The sequence below is a fragment of the Pelmatolapia mariae genome, linkage group LG12 (assembly GCF_036321145.2).
Source record: "Pelmatolapia mariae isolate MD_Pm_ZW linkage group LG12, Pm_UMD_F_2, whole genome shotgun sequence".
Lineage (NCBI taxonomy): Eukaryota > Metazoa > Chordata > Actinopteri > Cichliformes > Cichlidae > Pelmatolapia > Pelmatolapia mariae.
This window is the reverse complement of record NC_086237.1, coordinates 29,740,104-29,764,868: the sequence shown is the minus strand read 5'-3', so window position 1 is coordinate 29,764,868 and position 24,765 is coordinate 29,740,104. Positions and strand designations below refer to the sequence as shown.

Sequence of the window (24,765 nt, the reverse complement as noted above, 5' to 3'; positions counted from 1 at the left end):
TACCCTGCCATAGCATATAATCCACAACAGATCCCAGAAATATTAGCCATCTGGCCACTAAATGTGTGACATGAAAAGACCAAACCCTATAGTCTGTTATAAAAATATACAAACCTTACTATGTGTATATGCACATGTTATTTTTAATTTATTTAATTAGAATTTTATTGACAGAATGATGCAGTGAAACTTTTGCTGATTTGTATGAAATAGAAATTCATTCGTGATAATGAAATCCCCATGTTTACATGCAAGAACTTCACTGTATGGCATTCTGGTGCAAAACAAAAATTTGATTAGACAAGTGATCTCCATTATATGGCAGCTGTGTGCATCTAAAGCCATTAGAGACGCATGTGAATTTACAACAAATTACCTTGTGGGCTGAACATGATTAGCAGAATTTTCTGTATTATATGGCGGCTGTGTGCATCTGAAGTCGTTTATAGCAAATTATCTCGGGTGCGCAAGATAATAACTTGAACACACCAGATATAAACATCAACTTACAGGACTTTAGGGAACACCATAGAAAACATGTCAGCTGATTCTAATGTTAAGCTATTCTCAAAAGTATTACTGCTTCACTGTAAAAGAGGAGAATAATAGTTTATGCTAGAATTATAACATTTCTGTTACTGCATTTACGTCCGGGCGCATATGGGCAGCAGAACGAAAGCAGACATCTCTTAAATACGAAAATCTGTAAATGATTCAGTATGAGTGTCTAACACATGGAGTAACAGTCTGCTGCGGAGCCAGACCTAGGTGGCTTTGTTACAACTCTCCGTCTGTTTGCTCAGTGATAAAAGGTCTGAAAGAACCAAGAGATGGAAATGAAATCAATCACATCAGTTACTACAAAAACAATGGTGGCTGTACCTGCTCTTTGAAGCGTCTGACCTTGTTGAACATAAACAAGTAATTACATGCTAATTGAGGTAAGTGCATGAACTCACACAGATACGCACATTTACACAATGCATGGAGATTAATGCACAAAATACAGTACGGGCTCTCTGATGGTGAGGAACTGTGTCCTCAGCCATATGGGACACACACACACACATTTATCACGGCCCAGATCTTTGTCGCAAATCTCTCTCTCTCTCTCTTTTCTGGAGGAAAGGAGAGCATCCTGTTAGCGCACTAATTAGTTTGCAATAGATGGGAGATTGATCAGGTTGGTACATTTGTGGAATTAGCCAGCCATCTGTAAAATGATGTCATGCTTCGTTTATTGATACTAAATTAGCTGCGTGTGAGGTGTGGGTGGCAGTGGTAAGGTGAGGTAATGGGATATGAGTGCAACTGTGAAGAAAGGTGGTCTCTAAATGAGTAGGTGCGTGCTGCATGTGACACAATTTGATACATGATGAGCATTTTCTGACGAAATTAGCGATGCACTAAAATATGAGGCAACATGAGTTAAGAATATGTGATTATTATCACATTGTGGTATAACAAGCCTTATGAATTGACTGCATAGTTACATATCTTGTCTGTGCGTGCACGTGTGAGACAGCCAGGAATGAGGAGAAACACAGGAAGAGAAACACTCAGTGACTGGTGTGTGTGCGTGTGTGTGAGACTGCCTTAAATCCTGTGCGTGCCTGCGTGTATGCAAGTGTGCTCGCTGGTTAATTAACTGCTGCTGTACCTTGGCTTGGGAACCTTCTCTTCAGGAAAAGGTGTCCAGGTGGAGTCTGGTGATTTCTGTTCTTTGAAACGCCCTGTGAACGTGTTGGCCACCTCCGCCATGTCATAGGCACACACTGCCGAACCTGGAATACTGCGACGGCACACACAAGCACACACAACTAAATAAACAATCCTCTTGACTGAGCATATCAAAGAAACACCTTGCTATCACCAGGAGACAGAAAAATGGATTTACAATCCCTTTTCAGAAGGGTTAAATCCCTTGAGGATGGCTTATTTTAGCTGTTGCCTGTTTACACTGGGTGATACAGTCAAGTTTTGAGTGTTGTGAAGGTTCTGCCAGATTAAAAAAAAAAAAAGAGGCACGTTGTTTATCCTCACTTCCCTTAGGTATACAAGAAGACACTTTACACTTTCCTCTATTTTTTAACATAATTTGATTAATTTTTTTCATTAATAAAAGCATTTATTTCTTTTGTTCTCTACTGATCACCATGTCAGAGCTTTCGTGCATTCACTTATGTGTTATTGAATGTAGTGATTTATGAGTTCACACATTCCCGTACAGTAACCTCTAACACTGACTTTCCCCGAAAGCCTCCAGGCATCAAAGTTCATCACCAGTCCACGCTTGGGGCCAAATATGGGCAACAGATTATCTTATTATCACTTTTCATTTTAAGGGGAAAAATACCCAACTTATGATTGCAGTGGAGCCACTGATTTCTTTGTGTCTGTGTGAAATCAATGCATAGCAGATTACTGAGTCACTTTTCTATTTTTTATGCTTTTTTTCTGTCCAGAAATAAAAACTAAGGGCTGTTTACAGAAAGAAACCTCTCTTTCTCTCTCAGCTTGCTGGATTTCCATGCTGTTACATCATGGGTTAAACTCATCATGTAGACATTTGGAAGACAGCAGACACAAGGGTAGCATTATTGAGAGCAAGGTCAGAAAGCTGTTAATTCTTGGCTTAGCTACTAAATTACAGTAATTACCCTCTGCATTGAATATGTACAAAAAGTTAGACAGTCATATGTCTGTTTATATCGGGCTGCTAACGAGACAGAATTAGCTGGCCGGTTAGCAAAAGTCTGGGCCGTGAAGCAACTCAGCAAGACAATCGAATGACACAAAACCCTGAGTGCTGCCTACTGTCTGAATGTGCTCCCTTCACCCCCTATGAAATGGAAAATTAATGCTAGGATCAAAACTCCCGCTTATAGAAATTTTCAGAGGCACTGCTTCATTGGGTTTTAATGTCCATTAACCATGCTCAATTGCGTTGTCACAAGCAATTGTCTTATCTGCTAAAAAGCAGCCATAAAATGGAAAATTACAATATGTGTGAGCTATCAGCCAAGCTGTATGGCTTTGTGGTAATTTTCAATTTAGATAAAAACTCCCACTGACTGCGAACATGAAAGCCGTGCAAAATATGAATTATAAAAGGGAAAATAAGATTAAGCACCTGCATGTCAAAAGGGCAACAACACTGTTTTGACAGAAGATGTGAATGTTGACCCAGTGGGTTTAGAAATTACACGCCGCCAAGAGGCACGGCAGGGACACACGCTACCAACGTTAACAAAGGTCAGACTGTCAAAGTGTTGATGAATTTCAAAATGTCTTTCAAACTGAGAAAGATAATCGGTTTAATAAAGGGAAAGTTCATGTGCTGGTGCATGTGAATTTATCTGAGATGCTGGGAAACGCTGGAAAAAATACCCTCAGCAAAACCAGTTTATTGCTCACTTTTCACCGCTTGTTTACTTTTACCTTCTGTCGTCATTACCTGTTGTAAGGCGTGGAGAAAGTTGCCATCACTACATCCCTCCCATTGATGTGAATGACATCGGTCACAGCCTGCAGGATGTTGAAGTAGAAGTGGGAGTCGCCAGGGATGGAGCAGTTCAGGCGAGACTTTAAAAACGAGGTCCACTGCTTCTCCAGAACACGCGGCGATCCGCCTCGGTCGTTCTTACAAACCCTCGCCACCCGTGGAAACACCACCTGAAGAAGTCAAACGTGGGTTATATTTAAGAAGCTTACGATTTCACCTTGAGATTTCTACAGTCACACATTTCACATCGATAATCTTATTGCTATAAGGCCTTTTTGAATGGGAGAAATTGTAGGTACACCACAATGTGTTAATCTAGGGTTTCGTCACTTTATAGCAAATTAAAGACAGAAGAAAAGTGGTGCATTTGATATGCTGTTAAACAGTCAGCACCTGGCAACAGAAAGTTTAAAGTATACGGCTTCAAATAGGCCCGAGCTCTGTAATTACAACTCTGTCGTAAGTTCACGTAGCCAGAATTGTAATTAGTTGTTGTGACACTATACTTAACAGCTATAAATCTTGCCCTGAACTGAAATTGATGGTGTGAATGGGAACAAACATGCATTTAAAACAGATCCCTACTCACACACCCACAGACAACCACACACACACCCTCACTCTTGCAAACACACCACGACCCTCCGCTTTCCCATTGAACCATGCACAAATATGAATTAAGCAATGCAGCAATTCCAACTAAGACTCTAGAACCTGCACAGGCCCGTTCAGTGTGAAATTTCAGATTACTGAGATTACACAGTGTATCAGTGGGTCACATTTCTGCACTCGCTAATCTGTGAGCGACTTGGACGCAACTCGATACACGCATATACATAAATGGTCCAAATATACACATCGCTTCGCCAAACAAACGCCTTAGTGGAGGCTTTTTAATTCACTTGTGCACTGAAAGGTTTATCCTTTTGTATTTTCTAGATAACAACATAACAACCCGACATTAAACCTAAAGCAAACAACTTGCCACAGCGGATTTATCAGTTTGCCATAAAGCACAGACGACTGTTTACATTGTCAGGGTAGGCCAGTCTTTTTCGTAATAATAAAGAGATATCAATTCACTAAATGTTAAATTGCTCTCTGCGCCATCAGTTCTACCACCACATACATAATTATACTGACACTGCTTTCAAAACACCCGGCAGATTGAGAGGCCTGATCTGTATTCATGCTCTGCAATAACACATGGCTGTCACTTCTGGCAGTGAATCCATTATTTCTATGTTACCTCCGCTCTGTTCTCATCTCGTCCCCTCTGTCTTTCTCACTCTCTCTTATGTGTTTTCTTTCATTTATTCTGCACAATATAAAAAGAGTGATTCATTTGCATAACGTATTTTCTTCTACCTGGTGTCCAATTAAACTTTTGCAGGACAGGGCCCAAAACTGAAATGAAGAGATTAATAGAAACATTTCTGTCCCTATGGTGTAATACCTGAGAAAAGCTTGGGGTTTTTTTCTCGTCTTCTTCTGATATTTGTCTCACTTCTAAGAGACACTTGGGCGGTTTTTCTCTTGGGAAACACTGAGAGGGTAGGCCAGATGGGAGCAATGCAGGATGGATGCGGACGTGCAATTCAAGTAATATATTTAGACTTCAAAATGGGATCTCAAGACATCCATATATTTTCTTTTTGAACCTATTTTAGGTGCTGTTTCCTGCCTAGTGTTTATCTGTTCCTGGAAAAGGGTTTGTCCACTTTACTGCTCCTAAAAGCCTCCTTCCCGTTATGCGATACCCATATCCTGTTAGTTTCCTTGGGTGCTTCCTGATTCTCCCTGTAAATAGGAAGTCACCTCTGATTAGAGTTTAAAACAATAGTGTATGTGCTTACCTTTCCCATTGTATTGTACTCCATAGCAATTTCCCTAAAGAAGAAATAAATGAAGTCTCCATAATTGACTGCCTGGACGAAGTAGGGCTCTGCGAAGGGAAAAAGAAAAACAATCATGAGTCAAAGAAGCATTTTTGCTGTGACAAAACAGTTCTGACACCATATTTCACAGTAAACAGCCAGAATATCTGTCATATTATGCAGAAAGGTAGCGACTGCGAGCCTTGAGAGCCTCAAACTATCATCCATCATATTAGCAAAACAATTCACATGCAAGAAAAGGCAGATCTCTCTATTGAGTTTTGACAGACTGGACTTGTGCTTGTTTCTCCCCAGGGCAGAGTAATTTCAACACTACTTGTGCAGGTTGGCAACATGACTGCATCAAACAGAGCATGTAGCATAAATGCTCCAGCTCTTCATACCGTCATTCATACACAGAGGGACAAACACATGTTTGCACATGAATCATAAAATACAAACACGTGGTCAAGCATGCATGTCCGAACCCTAGTTTTTTTTTCTAACTTGTCAGTCAACCTGGCACTTTCCAACCACAGGGACCGTGTTTGTGTCCCCCACTCACCTTTCAGCCATTTGGAGTCATGTTTGACAGTGCGCAGAGTCGGGCTGTCTCCAAGGCTACGATAGATGACCGCATCGATCGCTAGAAAGTCTGTTACGGTGGCCGAGTACAGCTTGCCATCTGGTGAGCGAACACAGAGGGAGAAAGAGCAATAAGGAGGAAAGATGTAGACGAAGAGGGAGGAGGATGGACAAAAAGCGAAAGACACAGAGAGACATAAAGGAAAAGAAAAAAAGGTGAAGAGAGTAAAGTTAATCAAGACAGAAATGCATGAAGCCACCCAGAGATTCCTGCTCCCTGTGGTGAGATACACAAACATGTTTCAGATGATTCAGACCTGGAAAATGAATGAATCACACAACCAGAAGGCACTCTTTGATGGACAACAAACAGGCTGTACGCACTTAAACATTTGTAATTGGCCAATCTTGCAAACACTCTCCAAAAGCACAAACACTGCAGCCCTGCACTCGCATACAGTCTTCGAGCACCACAGAAACCCAAAGTCACACGCTTACATGCACATACATACACACACATTCTTCACAAACACAATCCACCGCTAGCATGACCTCAGACTGCCTCAGCTATAACCACAGTGGAAACTCAAACTACATAATTGAAAGGATAGCAGTCAGAGGAACCCTGTTGATTACTCAGTGCTTCCAGCTTCTTCCAAGCAGCTCTGCTACACATTAACTGGTCAAACTAGGCATTTACTCTTGTCCTCTACTTTAAACCGGCAGGGACAGATCATCAATACTGCCATAAATCGCTTCACAGCAAATGTGTATAGGGACTGGATGTCTTTAGCAGCCCGTGGGTTCATTGCACCAGAAGAATCTCACCACGCCGACGGAAAGCTGACTCATTCTGGTCACATCCATGTGCGACTTATTTTAATCTTGAGCATTTTGAATGGAAGTGAATGAGAGACAAAGAGAATGACAGAAAAGTACAATAGAAGGCGCAGACAGATGAATCTGTTACCACAGTACTATTAAAGTGTTTCCAAAAGGCTCCAATAAGAAGAGCAATGTAGTGCCAAATCGAATGACTTGCTCTAGTGCATGTAACATAGATTGGCTTTCTTTTTTGACATGTCAGAGTATTGCCATTAGAGTAAACCGCAGGGTATTAAGAAGAATATTAAATACAACCGCAACTAATCCCTCACTCAAATACACTCAACTTTCCCATCTAGCTCAAACTGTTTCCAGCGTTAAGTAACTGCAGATAGGAGAAAATTGGGATTAATGTTTTTGCCTCATGGCATCCAATGAAGAGTAGAAATATCACATAAAATATTTTAACCTCATGGAAACTTGTGTTTCTTTCATTTTAACCCAAAGGACAGTGACTGAAGTTTAAAAATCACAGTGATATTAAATGCATTATAAATCGCTGTCAGTTTAACATGCGCAGAAATGTTTAATCTTACCAGCAAAGAGGGCAACGTTGGCGTGCTTGGCATCATACGGACAGCGCGCCATTCCACTGATCTCCTCTCCCTGAGCCTCCAAGGTGTCAATCTAAGGTCAGGAATGAGATGAAAGGTCAAGAGGGGGTCAAAACAAAGTGGTGTGCGGTGTCAAACAAAACAATGTACTTGAAAAAAACTTAGGAAGTCTTGGTTCCCAGTTGGAGGTAAAACTCTAGCAGAGGAAATGTGTCCAAATGTCAAGACAATCAAAAACTATAGGCAGCGCTTAAAAAGTGTTGAAGTGTGAGTCATAATAAAATAGCCCTCAAAAAGCAGCCCGGGAGTGTATCCATCTGAGTGTAGCCTTAACTAATATCACTTGTATGCCATTCTGGTGTCCTGCTGAGGGCTGCCAAAGCAACTGGGAAAATCTCAAAACTGTCATGGAGGGGGGAAAAAAAGACATTTCCGCAGCAACACGTTTCACAGTAGTGGTTCGCTTCCCCCGTCATCCTTTATCCTTCAGCTGTAGTCATTTTAAAGAAGCGTTATAATGACCCTCAAGACCGATCTTCAGCCCATTTACAGCACCGCTTTCCCCTGTCCTGATTTCTAAAGCTTGCACTTTTGTTCTGAAGAGAGGAAAAATAAATTAGCACACAGCCCTGAGCTGGGAATGTGAGAATTTTTCACAAAACCAGAGTACTTTTTAAATACTAGATCATACGGCTGCCGTTTTTTAAGTCGTACTTTGCAGCACAAACTTTTTCATGTGCTAAGAGCTCTTCCTTGGGCAATGCTTATTCCTGATTTTGTATATTTCATAAGACACACTAATTTTAATTCTGCCCCTAGACAATCTGAAAGTTGTCTTTTCTCAGCATTGTGAGTTAAGTAATTCAATTTTGTTATTCAGTCACTCAGCAGTCTCGTTTCTTAGAACTATTTTGAGCCACTGTTCATTGTTTAAAAAGTGCTAGTTTGGGCCTCCTTAGTGCGTTGATCACTGTGAACTGGAATTTAGACAAGTTTCTGTTGTTTTGAGTCCAGTTTGGTTACAGTGCAATTGGCAGAGCATGGCAGAAAATCAGATGTGGGTGAGAGGTCACTATCATCCCACCGTGGGTAGGCTTGTCTTCCCCAGCATGCCTCAGGACACTCTCTATGGCTTAAGCTCAGGAAAACACACACATGCACACAGAGGAGAGGCTGCGCTGCGCTGACCAGAAGCTGAGGTCAAAGAAGATTACAATACACACACTTAGCCAACAGTTCACAAATACATAGTCATTTTTCTTCTCTATCGCTACTTCTATCTATCCCATACTCTTCTTCCTTGCTTCCCTTGCTCTCGACAAAGAGGTCCGTAGCTTGCCAAGGCTGCAAACTGCTTACGCCGCCCTTTCTGGTTTCTAAACAGGTCATTTTGTTTTCTATTCCTGTCTCGGCGGAAACGGTTATCATCTGCCCACTAAAAAGGTCACACACACACACACACACACTCCGGCGCAACGCTAAAAAAGCTTGCCAGAGAAATTGTTGAGGCTGATTTGGCAGAGAATATTACAAGTGACCTTTTACAACAAACACAGAGCCACCAGCGGCAGTGTATTTCTCGATTTCTCATTCCTTCTGTTTCTCCAGAAATTGTGGAAGGACAATATATGGAAGCAAGCTGGACATATATTGTTATTAGATTGGGGGGAGGGGGCTGTAATTATAGATTAGACTGAGTTAATCATAAGAGACGTGAGTAGCTGAAGGTCATGTGTGTCTACTGAATCACAGCGTCTGTGTGTACAGAGTGACATGGGAACTTAGTTAAGCTTGAAACGTCAGCAGCTTCTGTGTCAGCTACCTAACACAAACACTCCCTCCTTCTCTGACACATCACAAACGCACACTCACATATCTCTCATGCCAAAGGAGCAACCCCCAGCACTCCATCTCCTCCGTTGGATTTCACCAAGGTAGTGACCTTTGTCTACTGGGTTTGGCTGGCTGTCATTAATCTATTCCTGCCGTTTGAACAGGGGAAGACACTCCCAACCCGGCCGCAGATAGCGCATGGCTTCAATCTCCTGTCAAGTTTGCATGTGAAGAGAAACAACAGCCGACTTCCATGTCGTTGTCTAAAGCAATAACCAGTGGTTTTTTTTTTGAAAGGGCAAAAGAAATCTATAAAGCTGCCACGCTGAACCGCAATGTTTTTTAAAACGCTACCATGAAGAAATTTGATGTCTAAGCGGCCAGATGGATTCTTATTCCTTTACCTTGTTTACCCGGAAAATGTTATTATACTGTCAACTCCACTAGCTGCAAAAAAGAAAGAAGTGCTTCAACTTAGTGGGAGCACAATTCAAAGTAATTTGAACAGTGGCGCTGTCACACTTTGTCAGGCCCGCCTTAAAAGCGTACTGATCTATAGGGATCTACTGTAGCTTAGCAGAAGAATGTACAGCAACCTTGGCTGGGAGCGCAGTGCATCTAGATGAATTAATTACTACAACAGCGCATTGCTGTTTTCCATAGGCTATATGCTAATTAATTAGACAAATACAATGTAGATCCAAAACATGCCCATCAGGAGTGTTTTAATTGGTTCAGCATCAGCTCCAGTATTCGGGGGGTGAGGGACATGGTCTGATTCCATGTCTCTGTTGTTTTTATGAGGACGCTTTTATGGGCTTTATTTATCATTGCTGAGGGATTTGAGATATCTTACTGAGGACAAACATAGGGTAAACTGAACCGGCGTCCCACTTATAAATGTTTGCTCGGAACAGCTTCCTTGAAATATCACAGACTTGTTTATTTAATAGAATAAGCACAGTAAAGGGCATATTTACTGAGACATATCCATTCGCAAAACTGCGCTTCCAAAATAATGCATGACTTAGGCACCTCATGAAAGGCCAGCCACTGTCAGACTATACTGGCGCTGGCATACTGATACATTTTTCCATGGTGACCTAAAGTTTGTAGCACGCTTTTAGACCCAGAAAATTTATTTGTATGCCATCCATACACCTGCAACAACCTTCCACATCTATAAAGGTCAAGTGCACAAGTTCACACCTGGACCAGGAGCAGTTGTATAAACCAAACAAGGACATATCTCCTGGGGAGATTAATAGTCATGGCCCATTTCTCTTCAACCTGTTTCTGAGCAGTGGGAGGGTGAAAACTTTCCCCGACCACCTTTTACACCAGAGCAGGAAATTCAAGGAATTTCAGCAGCTGCTGAAAGAGATAGGTCTTTAGTTTGTTTTATAAAATATATATATAAACTAAAATTACTGATCTTTTTGAATACACTTTGCTGAAGAATCACTACACAAATATAACAATTGCTTTTGTTAATTATGTGTGGTTACTAATGAAGAGTTATTCATTAATTAATTAATGCTTTTGCAGTGTATTAAATTTGTATTGTCTTTTATTACGTGTCAGTCAGACAGCCTCTGGAAAAGCTGCAGCAAAAAATGGCATGCATGGAAGCATTTTCACCTCGTCATTTCAAATGCAAAGACTTGGAACGGATGAAATTTCCCAGTACACCTCGGTTCGCCGGTATCAGGTCTAAGACGCATCACCTGGGAGTCGCTGCCTCCAAGACTCCCCACTGATTCCCCCTGCTTCACCCGGCAACAGGCGATGAAACTGACTCCAGTCATATATCAGCCCAGCTGGACGGAGTGTTTATTATTACAACACAGCAAGGGAGTGACAGAGGGAGAAAGCAACAGAGGGAAAGATGGCGGAGTGGTGGGAGAAGTGGAGGGGGGGGATTAAGGCTGGCGGGAGAAGAGGAGAGGTAGGAGGGAGGATGAATAGAAGAAAAAAGGGAGTTGGGTGCTGTGTGGTGCTAAGGGAGAGGGCTGTGCCATGCTGCCAAGGTGTCTGCCTGTGTTTTTTCTATATGAATGCATCTGTGACAGTGCATGGTTTTTTTTATGTTGACACCACCAATTGAAGAAGCAGCTAATAAAGAGAGAAAATTGGTAGGTTTGTTTAAAAAAAATAAATGTCAGAAACTCAAAGACAGGTAAAATCAGAGGTAACCAGGCAGGGGGTTGATGGAAAAAACAACACAAAAACCAACATGAGGTGTTGCTGGTTTGGGCGGTTGCCCTCCCTGCCCCCTCTGTCTCCCTCCTCTGTCTTCCACCACCTTTTCTCCCCTTCCATGCCTCCCTTTCCCTCCCGCTTGCCCTCACAGCGCTGTTGATTAATGTGGGATGAGGCTGGCCCCGAAACAGAAGCTCTTTTCAGTGCTGTCACACTGGGGAGATGGAGAGGCAAACTGTGGCCAAGGTGGATTTAACCACAAACACATATACGCACACACAAACACACACAAATACACTTCTGACCAAGCGAAGTGGATGAGCCCAGCACGCCATCAAAGGTCTGGTATCTGCCCAGAGAGTTTGCCAGCCTGCCAGCAGTACAGTGTGTGTGTGTGCGTGTGTGTGTGAGAGAGAGAGAGAGAGAGAGAGAGAGAGATGCCTATTTTAAAATGTACACAGTTCACAGTCAGTGTTTGCATGGGTGCACATTTTCTTGTATATGTGTTTCGTGTGGATTTGTATCTTTGCGCCCATAATCAGTCATAATTTTTGCTTTTTAAAAGGTTTCAAGACTTTCTTGTAATGATTTTGGTAATAACTCAGTTATTTCCTGGCTAAAACAGCTATTTTATTCAACTAAACATGAGTGTTTTAGTAGGTGTGGAAGGGCAGTTGCAAACACATAAATTCACTTGGGTAAGGTAGGGCAGGGACTGAGCAAATACGAAACATGAATTTTAATGATCGGTGTTCTTTAAAGAACAATAGTTGCCTTTTTTTATCATACCGTTATTGACTGAAGTTTGACTTTTAACATAAGTGATCAATAAAAAGCATCCATTTTTATACCACAGGTGCATATAAGGCTGTGTGTAAATGTGCAGTTATTTTACCAAACCTCACACTGATGTACAACACTTCCCCTCCCTTCCCATTAACTTCAGCCGACTAGCAGCGACATCAGTGCAGTAACAGCTAAAACACAAACCTTGAAACCATAACCGGAGGCACTATAAAAGCTAACCATGCCTGATAAATGCGGAGACATAAATTCCACTTTCCCTATTGGAGGAGTCAGTGAATTGAAAGACGTCCACTTTGTGTGCTTAGCATGCTGAACCACAAAGGCAGTGGAGCGAAGAGGTCTTGCTTTTCTGGTAAGCAGATCTGCTGAACCAAAGCAGGGGCGTTTTCCCCACAGGCCACCTAGATAACATCTCTGTGTGCTTTGACCATCACAACACATCCTTATAAACCACAGAACAACACCCTTCAGGACAGGACTGCTACTAAGTCTCCCTGTCCTTTTGTCTCTATTACTGTCTGCATGTCTATCTGACTGTCCCACTGTCCCACATTTTTTCTTTTCTGTAAGGTGTCCGTCATACTGGGTCTGTCCAGACAGCAGTGCACAGTATTTGTACAGTATTACTATGATTAAACCTCTGATACTGATCTTTGGTTGGTTTCCAGAAGATTTGTCATAGAGTATGCTAAAAAAAAATAGATAAATACCAATTAAAACTGTAATATTTTCCAATATTTTCAACTATTGCTTAGCAAACTTAGTAGGTCAGCCAAGCTGAACGAACTAAGACTATAACGGCAATTGTGTTCACTTTTTCACACTGGAGCATCAGAAACATCAGATTTATGTCAACAGCAAATAAAAAAGGTTCAATTTGAACACAGCCCATCTGCTTTTAATGTTTGTCCATCTGCTTCCATGTATGCCAAACTTTAATCATCTTGCTGTATCTGCTTTTTTATTGGCATCTCTATTTTGGTGCACTAAGTCAATCTTAATGTGTACCTGTGCTCTCCTTAGTGACTCATAGGAAATAAAATGCACCATGTCTTTTCGTGGTTTTACTTTTCCTGAAAGAATCTTGAAGCTTTTCCATAAATTGAATATGGCTGGAAATATGTTTTCAGGAAAAGGTTAAAACAGATCTGGCGGTGTGCGAGCATGCATGAAAGCAGGTAAGATTGAGTAGTTTTCTCTGCTTCTGAACTGAGTTTGTCAAAGTACACCTGGAGGTACAGGCACAGGAGGACGGCCTGCTGAGTTGTGAAAGTCATCCATCTATGTCCGTGGCTCCATAGCCCACCCCTCTCTAAACTCTCACATGGCTGGGGTCAAAAATCCTATAAGTGTGTGTGTGTGTGTGTGTGTGTGTGTGTGTGTGTGTGTGTGTGTGTGTGTGTGTGTGTGTGTGTGTGTGTGTGTGTGAAAGAGCAAAAAGACAAAGTGGAGAGGAATTTGAAGAAACCTTCTCTATATGGTAGATGTCAAAAATGTCAACGGGGATAAAACAAAAGTGTGTGTGTGTGTGTGTGTGTGTGTGTGTTTTCCTACCTTGTAGGTCCGACAGGAGGGGTTGAAAGCATTTGTTCCACAAACAAATAAGGTGTCTTCATTTTGCTGCAGAAGGACTTTGATGAAATTGTGACACTCATCCTTCGGGGAGAGCAGGGCAGGAAAAAAAGAAAGAGAAAAAGAAGAAAGGAAGTCCATGGTGACATCTGTATCTGTAGCCACATGTGGGCTGTTATTTTTTTGCTTTTCTGTCTTTTGAAGTGCAGCATGTGGCACGCGGTGAGCAGGGAGAGGCATATGTAACAAACACAGTATCGTGACATGCATTTGATCACGGCACATAAAGGCAAATCCGCAGGAGATTTTAATGTGCCATTTAACGTCTTCTCAAACAATAATGAAAGTGTTATTAAGTTCAGGAAAAAAATAAAGTTATACAACCACGAAATATGAAGATTCCCACTGATATGCTCTATAAATTCTGACAGCAGAAGGTTATATGAACTGCAAGAAGTGTGTTATTGCACCTTCAGGATCTTGTGTCTTTAAAATGTGTGTTAGAGTGTCTGTGTGTGTGAGGGAGAGAGAGAGAAAGACAATGAAACAGAGACTGTGCGCAATTACATCAGTTACAGGTTGTCTGCCATGCACAGTGTGTGACTGACAAAAAAAAGTGGAAAAACGTGAGTGACGTTTGCTCTACAAATGATGTTGGGTGTAAGCATGGAAGCTGCAGTGTTTGTGTGTCTAAGCGTGTGTGTGTGTGTGTTTTCCTTACCTTATGCTTCCCTTTCATTCTGCACGTGTCCACATCTCCCTGTCTGGACTTCCATGTCATTTTCTGCAGAAAAAGATGGAAGTGAATTGAAGCTAAAGAGAAAAATAGCGAGTCACAAAGAAAGCAGGCTAAACAGTGAGGTGGGAGGGGAAAAAAACAGACAGCACTATGGAGCTCAATAACCCATCTATATTAAGATCAATAATCATCATTTGAGATTCTACATCATTGATTTCTCTCATGAGGCACCTGCTCTGAGGCAAACTTTATTCTAAGTTTGTTTGGAGATCATTTTACCTCCTTGAACATCGAATTTTCTGCCAGAGGGAAGGAAATACAATACTGACCCCGGATCAGAACAGACTGTCCAAGGACAGATCCGTGGACAAATCTGTGGATTAATAGGCTTGCCATCCTTGCGTGTGCACATACCCACACACACACACGCACTGCCTTGACCTGTGGATCAGCCCTCTTTTACTTGTCACTCAACTACAAACAGACACACGGGTAATTATACTTAAGTTATAGCCATGCACACAAACGTACACACACATACACTCCACGCATGTCCCTGGCCTGTGTCACCTGAGGGTCAGCTCCCAGCCGCAGGTTCAGACCACTATGTACCTGCCGCTGTTGTACAACATGTTTGGAGCTCAGCCACTGATTAAAGACCCTCAGTCATCAATCAATCTGCGCGTCTCCCACCAGCCTTTCATCTGCAGCCTGCTCTCATTAAGACCCACTTGCCAGGCTCTGACATTGAAGTGGATGAGGTGGAAGGATTGCTGGTTGTTGTATACACGAGAATGGCCTTGTCTGAATTCTGTTTGCATGCATTATGTTTAGGGCAAGCGATGCCAGCAAAGAGTGGTTGAAATGGAATAAAGAGTAGGTTATAACAGTCGCGGCCCTATGTAAATATGAGGCCCCTTTTTTGAATAATTTGAAACTATACAATGGGATCTTCTTCACCTCTGCATCTATATTGTCTTTCTTCTGCTACTCATCTAACCTTTGCTTTCGCTCTCCATTTCCTGCTCCTCCCCCCTTCTCCTTCCTCCCTCTCGCTCTTCTTCCGCTGTCCCCTCAGCTTCCGTTACGCACCCATCAGACCTCTCGCTGTCCCACTGATGAGCGTGGATGACGCAAGCTAGCTGATTGATTAAATAATCTTCTTAACAGGGTCACCATGGCGAACGCGCCAGGTCCAATCGGTGAGCGGGTGAGTAAGACTGCTGGCAGGCACACAAATGCACCCACATGCACATACGTACACACTGTGGCAGTCAGAGTGAGGTTACACTGTCAATCACGCAGAGAACAACACATCCTCAAAGAGGCAGACGTCTCACTCACCTTACTGAAAAATATCTCTTCACTGTTGGCAGTGTCTGTGTCCACTGTGTATATATGATCCCTGCAAGTGATTGAGGGAAAGCGAGTGAGGAAGGGAGAAAGAGATTGGGAGAAAGAAGAGGGAGAGATGAGAAGAGGTCAGACAGCAGCAGACAGTCAAAATTCAACAAACAATAAACCCATTTCTTTTCTTCCCTCTCTGTTTTCCCCCTGCAGGCAGCAAACAGCGTCAGAAAATGGGGCTTTGTATAAACTTTGTTCAAACTTCAAAAAATGACAATAAACAAAAGGAGGCCAGATCTATTTGCTCTGTCAGACAGAAACAGTCAACAAAGGTTTGGAGCGCCGTGGCGCAGGCCTGGGGACAAAAGCCTCTTTGTCCCAGAGAAAGGTCTTGGTGGGGCGTGAGGGAGGAGGGAAGGCTTGAGACGGGAGGTGCCAAGTCACTCAGAGCTGTTCAGGTCAATTAAGCCTAGTGTTTGAGCCACAGGAAATCTATACTAACACTCATTATAGCTCAGACAAGAAGACTTATGTGTGTTGGCCTGGAAATATACAAGCTTCTCCTGTGTTACACAGTCCAGCCATAAAGGCCCCAGCAGGGCATATGGAAGACATAAAAATCACAAGGGTTAACTACATCTCAGACAGGCAGACATGGCTAGTTGACCAGCCATGCCGCTACACCTTCTTACCGTGGAGAATTGGGGTGCGGACATGGAGAGGGAGGATACAATGGTGTAGAGGTGGGAGGTAGAAGGTGTAGAGGTGGCATGAACGGAAGAGTCAGAAAGAAAAGCTGGTTTATTTCTTTTGAGGAGAGAACCAAAGGTGACCGTGCCAAACGATGTAACCGCTTTAATTTGTTGAAGATTAGCTGTTGAACGTGTTTTTAATCAAAGTGTGTAACAGTGGCATCATCAGACTCACGGCTTAATTATATTCCAGCTCCCCAACCTGCGCTTAGCCAGCCTGCCTGCCTTGCTCTCTCATTAACTAAATCTAATAAAGTCTTTGGAGGAACAGGCATCTTGAAATGAATCCACTTATATCGCTTTCCTGGGGGCCACCTCAGTCTCATCGTGGATAAAACCCAGTCTACTGTACATTATCAGCCACAATTCTTAAATTGAATAATTAATCTTTAAGAGTGGTTGAAATTAGGAAAACATTTCAGCTTTCATCACATTTCCAGAGAGGCCGGGGGCTAAATACCTGTTTTTTCTGTCGGTTTAACTTCTGAAATTTCTCAAAGAAACTGTAAAATACATCATATGAATGCCTGTTTTCTTTTTTTCATTTCTCCACACTGAGGCTGTTTATGGTTTCTATAGTAACTGTCCACTGATCAGACCTATCAGTATAAAAAAATACACATAATCAATATCATCACCGTCATGTAAAACACAAAAATTCCTTTAGCAAATTGCCATTTAACATTTAAGAACAAAAAATGTCACGCGTTCAATTTTTTACCATCCCTTCTCAAACTAATTTTCACAACACAGCACACTCAAAAGTCCATTTTTATGGACAATACTGACTAATTTCAAAGTTGGCCTGTGGATTACCTCTCATAACTAAATGTTTGTGATTATTGCTTTCAGCTGAAATAAAAAGAAAACCCTTTTCATGAAAAAAGCCAAGAGCAAAGTCAGCTTTAGGTCACTCAGATTCATCCCATGGCCTTCCTTCCAAGTTCCTTTGCTCAAGCAAATGCCAGATGCTGACTGTCACTGCGCAGTCTGCCATGATTAAAAACTGAGCAACAACAAGTTACAGGTTGTTGCGGCTCAGGCCAAAACCACAATCTCCCCTCCAAAATGTTTTTCATTAGGCCTAACTGGTTCCACTGCCATTGAACTGCTCTGTGCTAATTGTTCTGGACTGATTTTCCCGGGTCAGTCGGTCTTGCCTTTTTCAGTATTCCTTTCACTGCAGTCAGAATTACATGTTCTAGAGTAAATGTGAATATTTAAAAAGCTGGCTTATAAAAATCAGCACCACTACATTTAAAATAGTGGAAAAACAGAGACACATTTAAATGGAGATGAAACACACGAGGTGATAAAAACGGTGGATGATGATCACTAAAATGTTCTGATTTGTCTCCTTAAGTTCAGCAAGTTAACTTGTTTTATCTTTATATTAAAATTCAAACTTCATATTGAAAAAGACCTAAATAAATCAAAAGCTATTAAATCAAAGGATTACTTAGCGGATTTATTGCAATCCCCTGGGTTATTTTACTGTCTGCAAATTTAAAGCAGCTCACGAGCAATCTGTAATTGACTTCTCCATAATTTTCAGTAGTAACCATCCCAGCAATTCTCCCTGACTTGTGCCTCTCTTATCCCGGTGCTGACAAAGTCCTCTGGGCTGAGGCCTTCCCGCCGCAGGTTTCTGGTTCCAGCAGAGATTAGAGCGAGCCAAGCGATGAGGCGTTCCTCAAACATCCTGACTGGAGATGGGGGAGTACAATGGAGCGGCTGTGTCTGTGTCAACACCAGCTTTCCAAACACACACACACGTGCACGGAACAACCCCCCACCCCCGAGTCTTTACCCCAACAAAATTTCACATGCACCCTTTCCCCTATTCAGCCCTGCACCTGAACTCATATTACAACACAGTCACTTCCTTGTGGTCTCTGAGTCACATCAATGAAACCCTGAGAAGAAAGAAAAGAAGCAGAGGCAGAGTACAACATGTATCTGTACAACATTAAACTGGATGTTGTAAACATCAGTACTATTTTTTTTTTTAATTTGAAGTTTTAAAATCAATTATCTACCTTCCAGGCATTCAGTATTCCAAGTTATATTTATCTTTTATTATATGAAAGTCAACTTCCAGAGATGAAACCTGCATAAAACACATGATCCATCACAGTCACATTGTTGCTAATTTGTTATTAGTTATTGTCATGAAGTATGATCCGACCTTTTAAACGCTTTAAAACTGTTACTATTATTTCATTCTTGATTAATTGATTAACGTTCAGCTTATGTTATGACAAAAAATGGTTGTTTCCAATATAGACCCCCTAAAATGTAAATTTTTCTTGTCATATAAACCCACCCACAAAATATCCAATGCATATTTTCTTAACAGGATAAGTTCTGAGAAAAACAGCACATCTTCACACAGCCAGAGAATCTTTTGACATATTTTCTTGAAAACATACCTGAAATGAATAATGGATTTTTCTCTTTTTTAAAAAAAATTATTGCTGAAAAAATGACTCTTGGATAATAAAGGCTTCATATAAACTTTTCAATCTAAAGTCTTCGAGAACGGCACATAAATTGATTTTCTTTTTCAGATTGTGGTGGGTTGAAGGTAAGTCATTAATTTGAAAAACTCTCAGGAAAATAACCAGGAAATGTTTTACTACTATTTTTATGTTACTACAAAATAGGACACCTTCATCGTAGATGTCACTTTGAATATATTTCAGCATTTCATCTGATGGTTTGCAAATATTTTAGCCCCCCAAAATAACCCCGCAAAATATTCTGATTTCAGAGACGCTCTTGCCTGCTGAGCACAGTACAGACTAAACAACCTGTTGTGAGTAAAAGCTTTTGTTCTGCTGGGGCAAAAGTATGGCAAAGACCACTTTTATTATGCAACAGCCCATTTCCATATGTGCTGAGCAGTTCACTGAGAATACAAAAATAGGTGTCCTATTGTCTATTGTTTTCAGGCTTGGAATCCATTTGCCGTGCCGATGTAAAAATTTTACTTGTAAAATTATTTATGAGAATGAAAAATGTGATACTCTGTTTAATTTGCATGCAGTATGCAGCTTAATCCAGGTGTTTTAGATCAGATAAGTGTCTTAGAATCAAGTTTTGTAAAGAATTAGAGAGCATGGCATAAGTAATAATGAGTCTTAGCTCACATAGATTATCCACAGAATTTCTTCTTTGCTCTGCTCCCTTTAGGAGTTACTACACTGGATCATCTGCCTCCATCTCATCCTATTACCAGCATCTTCTTCTGTCACACCAGCCTTTGTCTTTCACTACATCCATGAACCTTCTCTGTATTCCTCCTCTCTTCCTCCTGCCTGGCAGCTCCCTGTTACACATCCTTTGCCCATTATATCCACTATCCCTCCTCCGTACATCCAAACCACCTCACCCTTCTTTCTCTAACTTCAGGAATATAAAAAGTCATGGTATTGGTATAGTCTACGCTTTATTGCTTTTCTGAACCTCAATACTTTAAAAATTAAGATTTAGTGTGGGCTATAACTTGAGCCGTGTTGTGTTGGCCTACATTTGTTTGGCAAATTGGCAACATTACAAGAATGAAATATCTGCACTTAGCAGCTCTGCAGTGTAACTGTAGATACAAAACTATCACTGGATTACTTTGGTAGTGAAGAAACTGAGAAAAGCCTAATCATTCCCATGCAAGTCGTGGAGTTGGCAGGAGTTTTGTTTTTCTCTTATTTCTCATGAGATTCATAGATGTTTATTCATGCTGAATGTGGGAGATAAATAATTACATCTCCAGATCCTGTAAGATGCTCAATTTGTGTGAGTGTGTTTAAAGTTACAGTTTTGACACAACTTGCAACAATCAGCTACGAATTCAAAAGTGTTTACAAGGAGCTTCTGCTGCAGTAACTGTGAGAGGTAACCCTTAGCAAACCTCTCATTGTTTTTAAAAGACCAGTATGCACCTGTATCTTTTAGTTTAGGCAGTATATTTGTCTCGTGCCCTCTGACGACTCTTTCGCCTCCTCCTCCCAATAACCTCCTCAAGAGGTACTCGTCACATCTTGAAATCTTTGCCATGCTCTTTACAAGTTCTGCTTGTTCTGACGTTAAAATTTACAGTCCAGTGCGATTTTTTAAAAGCAAATGCGTTTGATCCAGTCTTTACTTGGTTAAAACTTTAGTAACTTTTTAACTAAAATCCACAGGGTGCTTTGCTGCAAGTCATTCACTTTCCCATAATTTTCCCGCTTCCAGCTGTAAATCAAACAGCCTGAGGATGGCACAGTACTTTAACACAAAGGAATCGGTTCTATAGCGCTGTGGTGCAGATGATGAAATTAGAAACACCGTGAGATTGTGAGGAACGAGAAATAACAGGCGTCTTTGACAGTGGATGAACGCGATACATTGGGTATCAATGTGAATCACTTGGCGTGGGCTTCTCATTTCCCGAAATCCTGGGACAAAAAATGCGTGAGTAGGACGGAAGGTATGCAAATATCCTCTTAGGGGCAAAGATGGAGACACTGTAAAAAGATGGGTACACAGTGAGGAAGAGCTGAATGATCCAGTCAGAACAGTAGACTAACTGAGCGTGGGCAAGAGTGTGAGATTGAGTGCAACAGAATGACAGAAAGGGTCTGCGTCGGACATGTAGCCATGCGTGGCCACGAGAACACAGGCTCTTTGTGTGGAGGAATGTCGTTTTCATAACAGCGCATTTCTTCTGGGGTAACCACAGGCCAGCGCGGTCCATCTGCTGGGCCTTTGTGAAACTATCTCCCACTCCAGTGGCAGAAAATAGGGGAACACAATTAGCATGCGCCCCGCACCTTATTCCACCATTCCACTTTCCGCAAACCTAATTCCTGCAATCCACCCTCCCACACTTTCTCTCTCGTCACCCTCTTCACCTATATTCCCCTTTCTTCATAACTGGATCATGGGTGGTGGAGGATGGCCCATTCTGCATTGTTTTGGCTTTCACTGGTTCAAATCCTCTTCACAAAGTAGGCGGGAGGGAACTGGGGAAGCCAGCAGGCACCTTCAGGCTGTGAAGGGAGCTGTTGAAGTTCTGAATGGGCTGAGGGCATCGAGAGGCCCTCGGTGATGTGGTGGCATGAAATCCAACAAGCCAGGGTTCACTCACCCCCAGGCTGAGGCAGGTTGTTCTTTTCGAAGGTTGAATTTCTCATTATGGTTTTCAGCATTCCCTCCACCTTTCCTTTTGTGTGTATTTGTATGTCAATGTATGTGTGTTTTTTGTGCATGGCTGCTTCAGTATGGTAAGGGGCATGTGTTGAGGGTGCACTCTTGGAACAATTAAGCAGATATGCATAATCACAGTATAAGATGTGATTTCTTTACTGAACCTTACCCAGTAATCTTCCATTTAACTTCCAAGGAGATCAGTATGGGAAATATTTTGTTTGTCATTCCTAATTTTTAATTAATTGTTTTGTATTCCCTTGTAATTAAATTGTGAATTGCCTGTGCACCCCAATTCCAAGAACATGCAATTAAGCAAACTGTTAACATACAGTAAAATAATGCTGAAGATGTTCTGTTGTCTAACACATTTCAACATGATAGTTTTAACTTTTGCCTTTAAACTACATTAATTTAAATTCATATTCTATACACGCATTTATCAGGATACCATACATTTTCATATAAACTCACATAAAGTTTTGTAGCATCTCAGTGCCTTTTGCAGGCAGCTATCACCCAGGATACTCCTCACTAGCTAACCAGACAAGCTATAAGAACAATGTGGCACTAATTCTAGTGCAGGAGTATACTCCAGCCAGGCTGTGTGTACATTTTTCTTATATGATCAGCAGCAAATGTCCAAAGAATGGGTGAAAGGACATTTTTTCTACATGCTTGCAGAGTTATTTTATGAAATTAAACTTGTTCCAATTTTCATTTCAGGTGATTATGATTACCGAAGCTGCAAAAGTTGGTTCAGAGGGTGGACATAGCTGGATGTCGTCGGTGCTGCGAGGAGAGGGAGAGGAGGCAACCGTGTAATCCCCATCATTAGTGGGTTTTAACAGGATTTGGTGGAGCTACAATAATAGAGACTCTAGTGGCCTCCACTGCGAGACCCAAAGAGACCCAACAGGGAAGAACAGCAGCCACAGAGGCATGGCTGTTCTAGAGGATTCAACGGAGACAAGGTAATCAGGATTTTTGAGTGTGCGTCTGTGAGCGTGTCTCGCTGTAATCACAAGTTTTGGTCTTTCACTCACGGCGATCACTCTCTCTCTTTCTCTCTCTCTCTGTCCGTCCCACACATACACATTCTGTCTCTCTGATTCCCATGCTTCCCAGCCTCATAGAGGGGTGTAAACAGAGTGTGGTTGGTGTTACCATGGTGAAGGGTGACTGTGGCCTAGGAATGGCGACTATGCCCTGCATGTGGAGAGGTCTAGGATATGCTCGCAAGGCAGGGTATATAGCAACACGTTCACACATACCCACAAGCACAAGCATGTATGGACTGTCTTAATCATTCTCTGCATGTCTTTTCTCCAGCTGGCGTGAACCTTTGAGAAAACTATTCATAGTTTCAGCCATCACGTCCTTTGGCAACACTAGGCAAACGACATATTGGAAACAGGCATGACATGATCGTACAGACTTTAAACAAATATCCATGTCAGTTTAACTTATGTGCCAAATCCAAAAAAAAAAAAAAAAATACCATATGTCTATCTTCTGTAAGCAATTCTGAAATTTCTAGACTGACTTCTTCATCCAAGGTTGAAGTATTGCACACGGTTTTGCGAGCAGTGGGTGATTATCACCCCTATTTTGCCCTTATCCTTTCTATTTACCTCCAAATAAAGGTGGTTAGACATTGTGAGGGGATAAAAGCAGAGTGTTAATAAGTCTCCTTGTGAATATAGAGAATCTGTAGGCAATCGATGAGACGTCTGGTACTGGAAACTGCTTATAGTCTGAGTTCTGTTGATCAAACAGGTTTGGGCAGTCTTTGGTTGCATGCAGGCAAACAGTTGTGGAGAGCAATTGGCAATACCAGTGGTTACCTTGAACAACAGCTTTTTTAAAAGCATCCAAACAGAAAGTCTTGGTGATCCCATTTCTTTCATATATTAGCATGTGAAGAGCCGGTCTATCTGTTTCACCTAATTAAACATTCTCCAGAGTCCAGCAATTTCACTGGGGAGCACAGGATTAACAAAATTTGACAAGATATCACTGAAAACTAGAAAAAATATATCCCAAAAGAACTTGATCTAAACCAAAAGTATTAAAACAATAAAATAAATGTTTAAGTAACTGAGGCTCTTTAAGGTTAGACTTAGTTTGCAAAGTTTCCAAACTAAAAAGCAGTTCTCATGAAAGTGGAGGTTTGTGACGAACTATTTTGTTTACAGCTGAAGACACACACACAAAACCATATTACTCTGACACACACACATGTGCAAAGATCACAATGATGAATCTCCCACTGCACCATGATGAATTCCCTCTGAATGGAGTACACAGTGTACCCTGACCATGAAATATGGACCTCTGGGATGCGAGTCCTCCCGCGTCCGTCTCTCACTGAACAAATTATTGCTTTTACCAAACGTGACTCTGCTGCTAAACATCTAAAATACACATGACAGCAGACACGCATAAACCACCAAGCTTGCACATTAAGATGTTTTCATGTTCATTACCTGCACTTTAATATACACCATGTCTCAGTTTATCATGGATAATGTATTGTTGATTGCTTCAAAGTAATTAGTTTGCTCCAAGGCTGGATCTAGTGGTCATTAGTATGACTTCACAAACACCTTTTGGCATAACTTCCATGTTGTATTTCTATTCTACTTTATTTCTTTTTAAGATCTTATTAGCAGAAGATCTGCTATGCATCCCTTTTGTTAAGAGAAAATATGTAAGTTAAAGTGAAAGAAATCAATACTATACTCAATCCAGTGCCAGTCTTATTAAATCCTAACAAACAAGAGGGCTTTTGAAAGGCTGCATATGAAAAGACTGCAGTCAGATATGTTATCAAGCTGTAGTGTCCCTCTGGATAATGCTTTTGATAGAAACTTGGCCATGGAATCATATTCATAATATTAAAAACCTACAGCAGTCA

General features: G+C 41.5%; 1 protein-coding gene across 3 annotated transcripts in view; it reads right to left on the bottom strand.

The window, feature by feature from the left end:
- The window catches only part of sema6a (sema domain, transmembrane domain (TM), and cytoplasmic domain, (semaphorin) 6A), a 102,743-nt gene that overhangs the window by 28,665 nt on the left and 49,313 nt on the right, over positions 1-24,765 (bottom strand). For all 3 annotated transcript variants that reach the window (XM_063490813.1, XM_063490814.1, XM_063490815.1), the window contains exons 4-11: positions 15,904-15,964; positions 14,542-14,604; positions 13,803-13,904; positions 7,389-7,479; positions 5,948-6,067; positions 5,362-5,450; positions 3,458-3,675; positions 1,661-1,792 (exon numbers count right to left, since the gene is read on the bottom strand). In XM_063490813.1, coding sequence (XP_063346883.1) covers positions 1,661-1,792; positions 3,458-3,675; positions 5,362-5,450; positions 5,948-6,067; positions 7,389-7,479; positions 13,803-13,904; positions 14,542-14,604; positions 15,904-15,964 — 876 coding nt within the window. The remainder of the gene's footprint in view (positions 1-1,660; positions 1,793-3,457; positions 3,676-5,361; positions 5,451-5,947; positions 6,068-7,388; positions 7,480-13,802; positions 13,905-14,541; positions 14,605-15,903; positions 15,965-24,765) is intronic.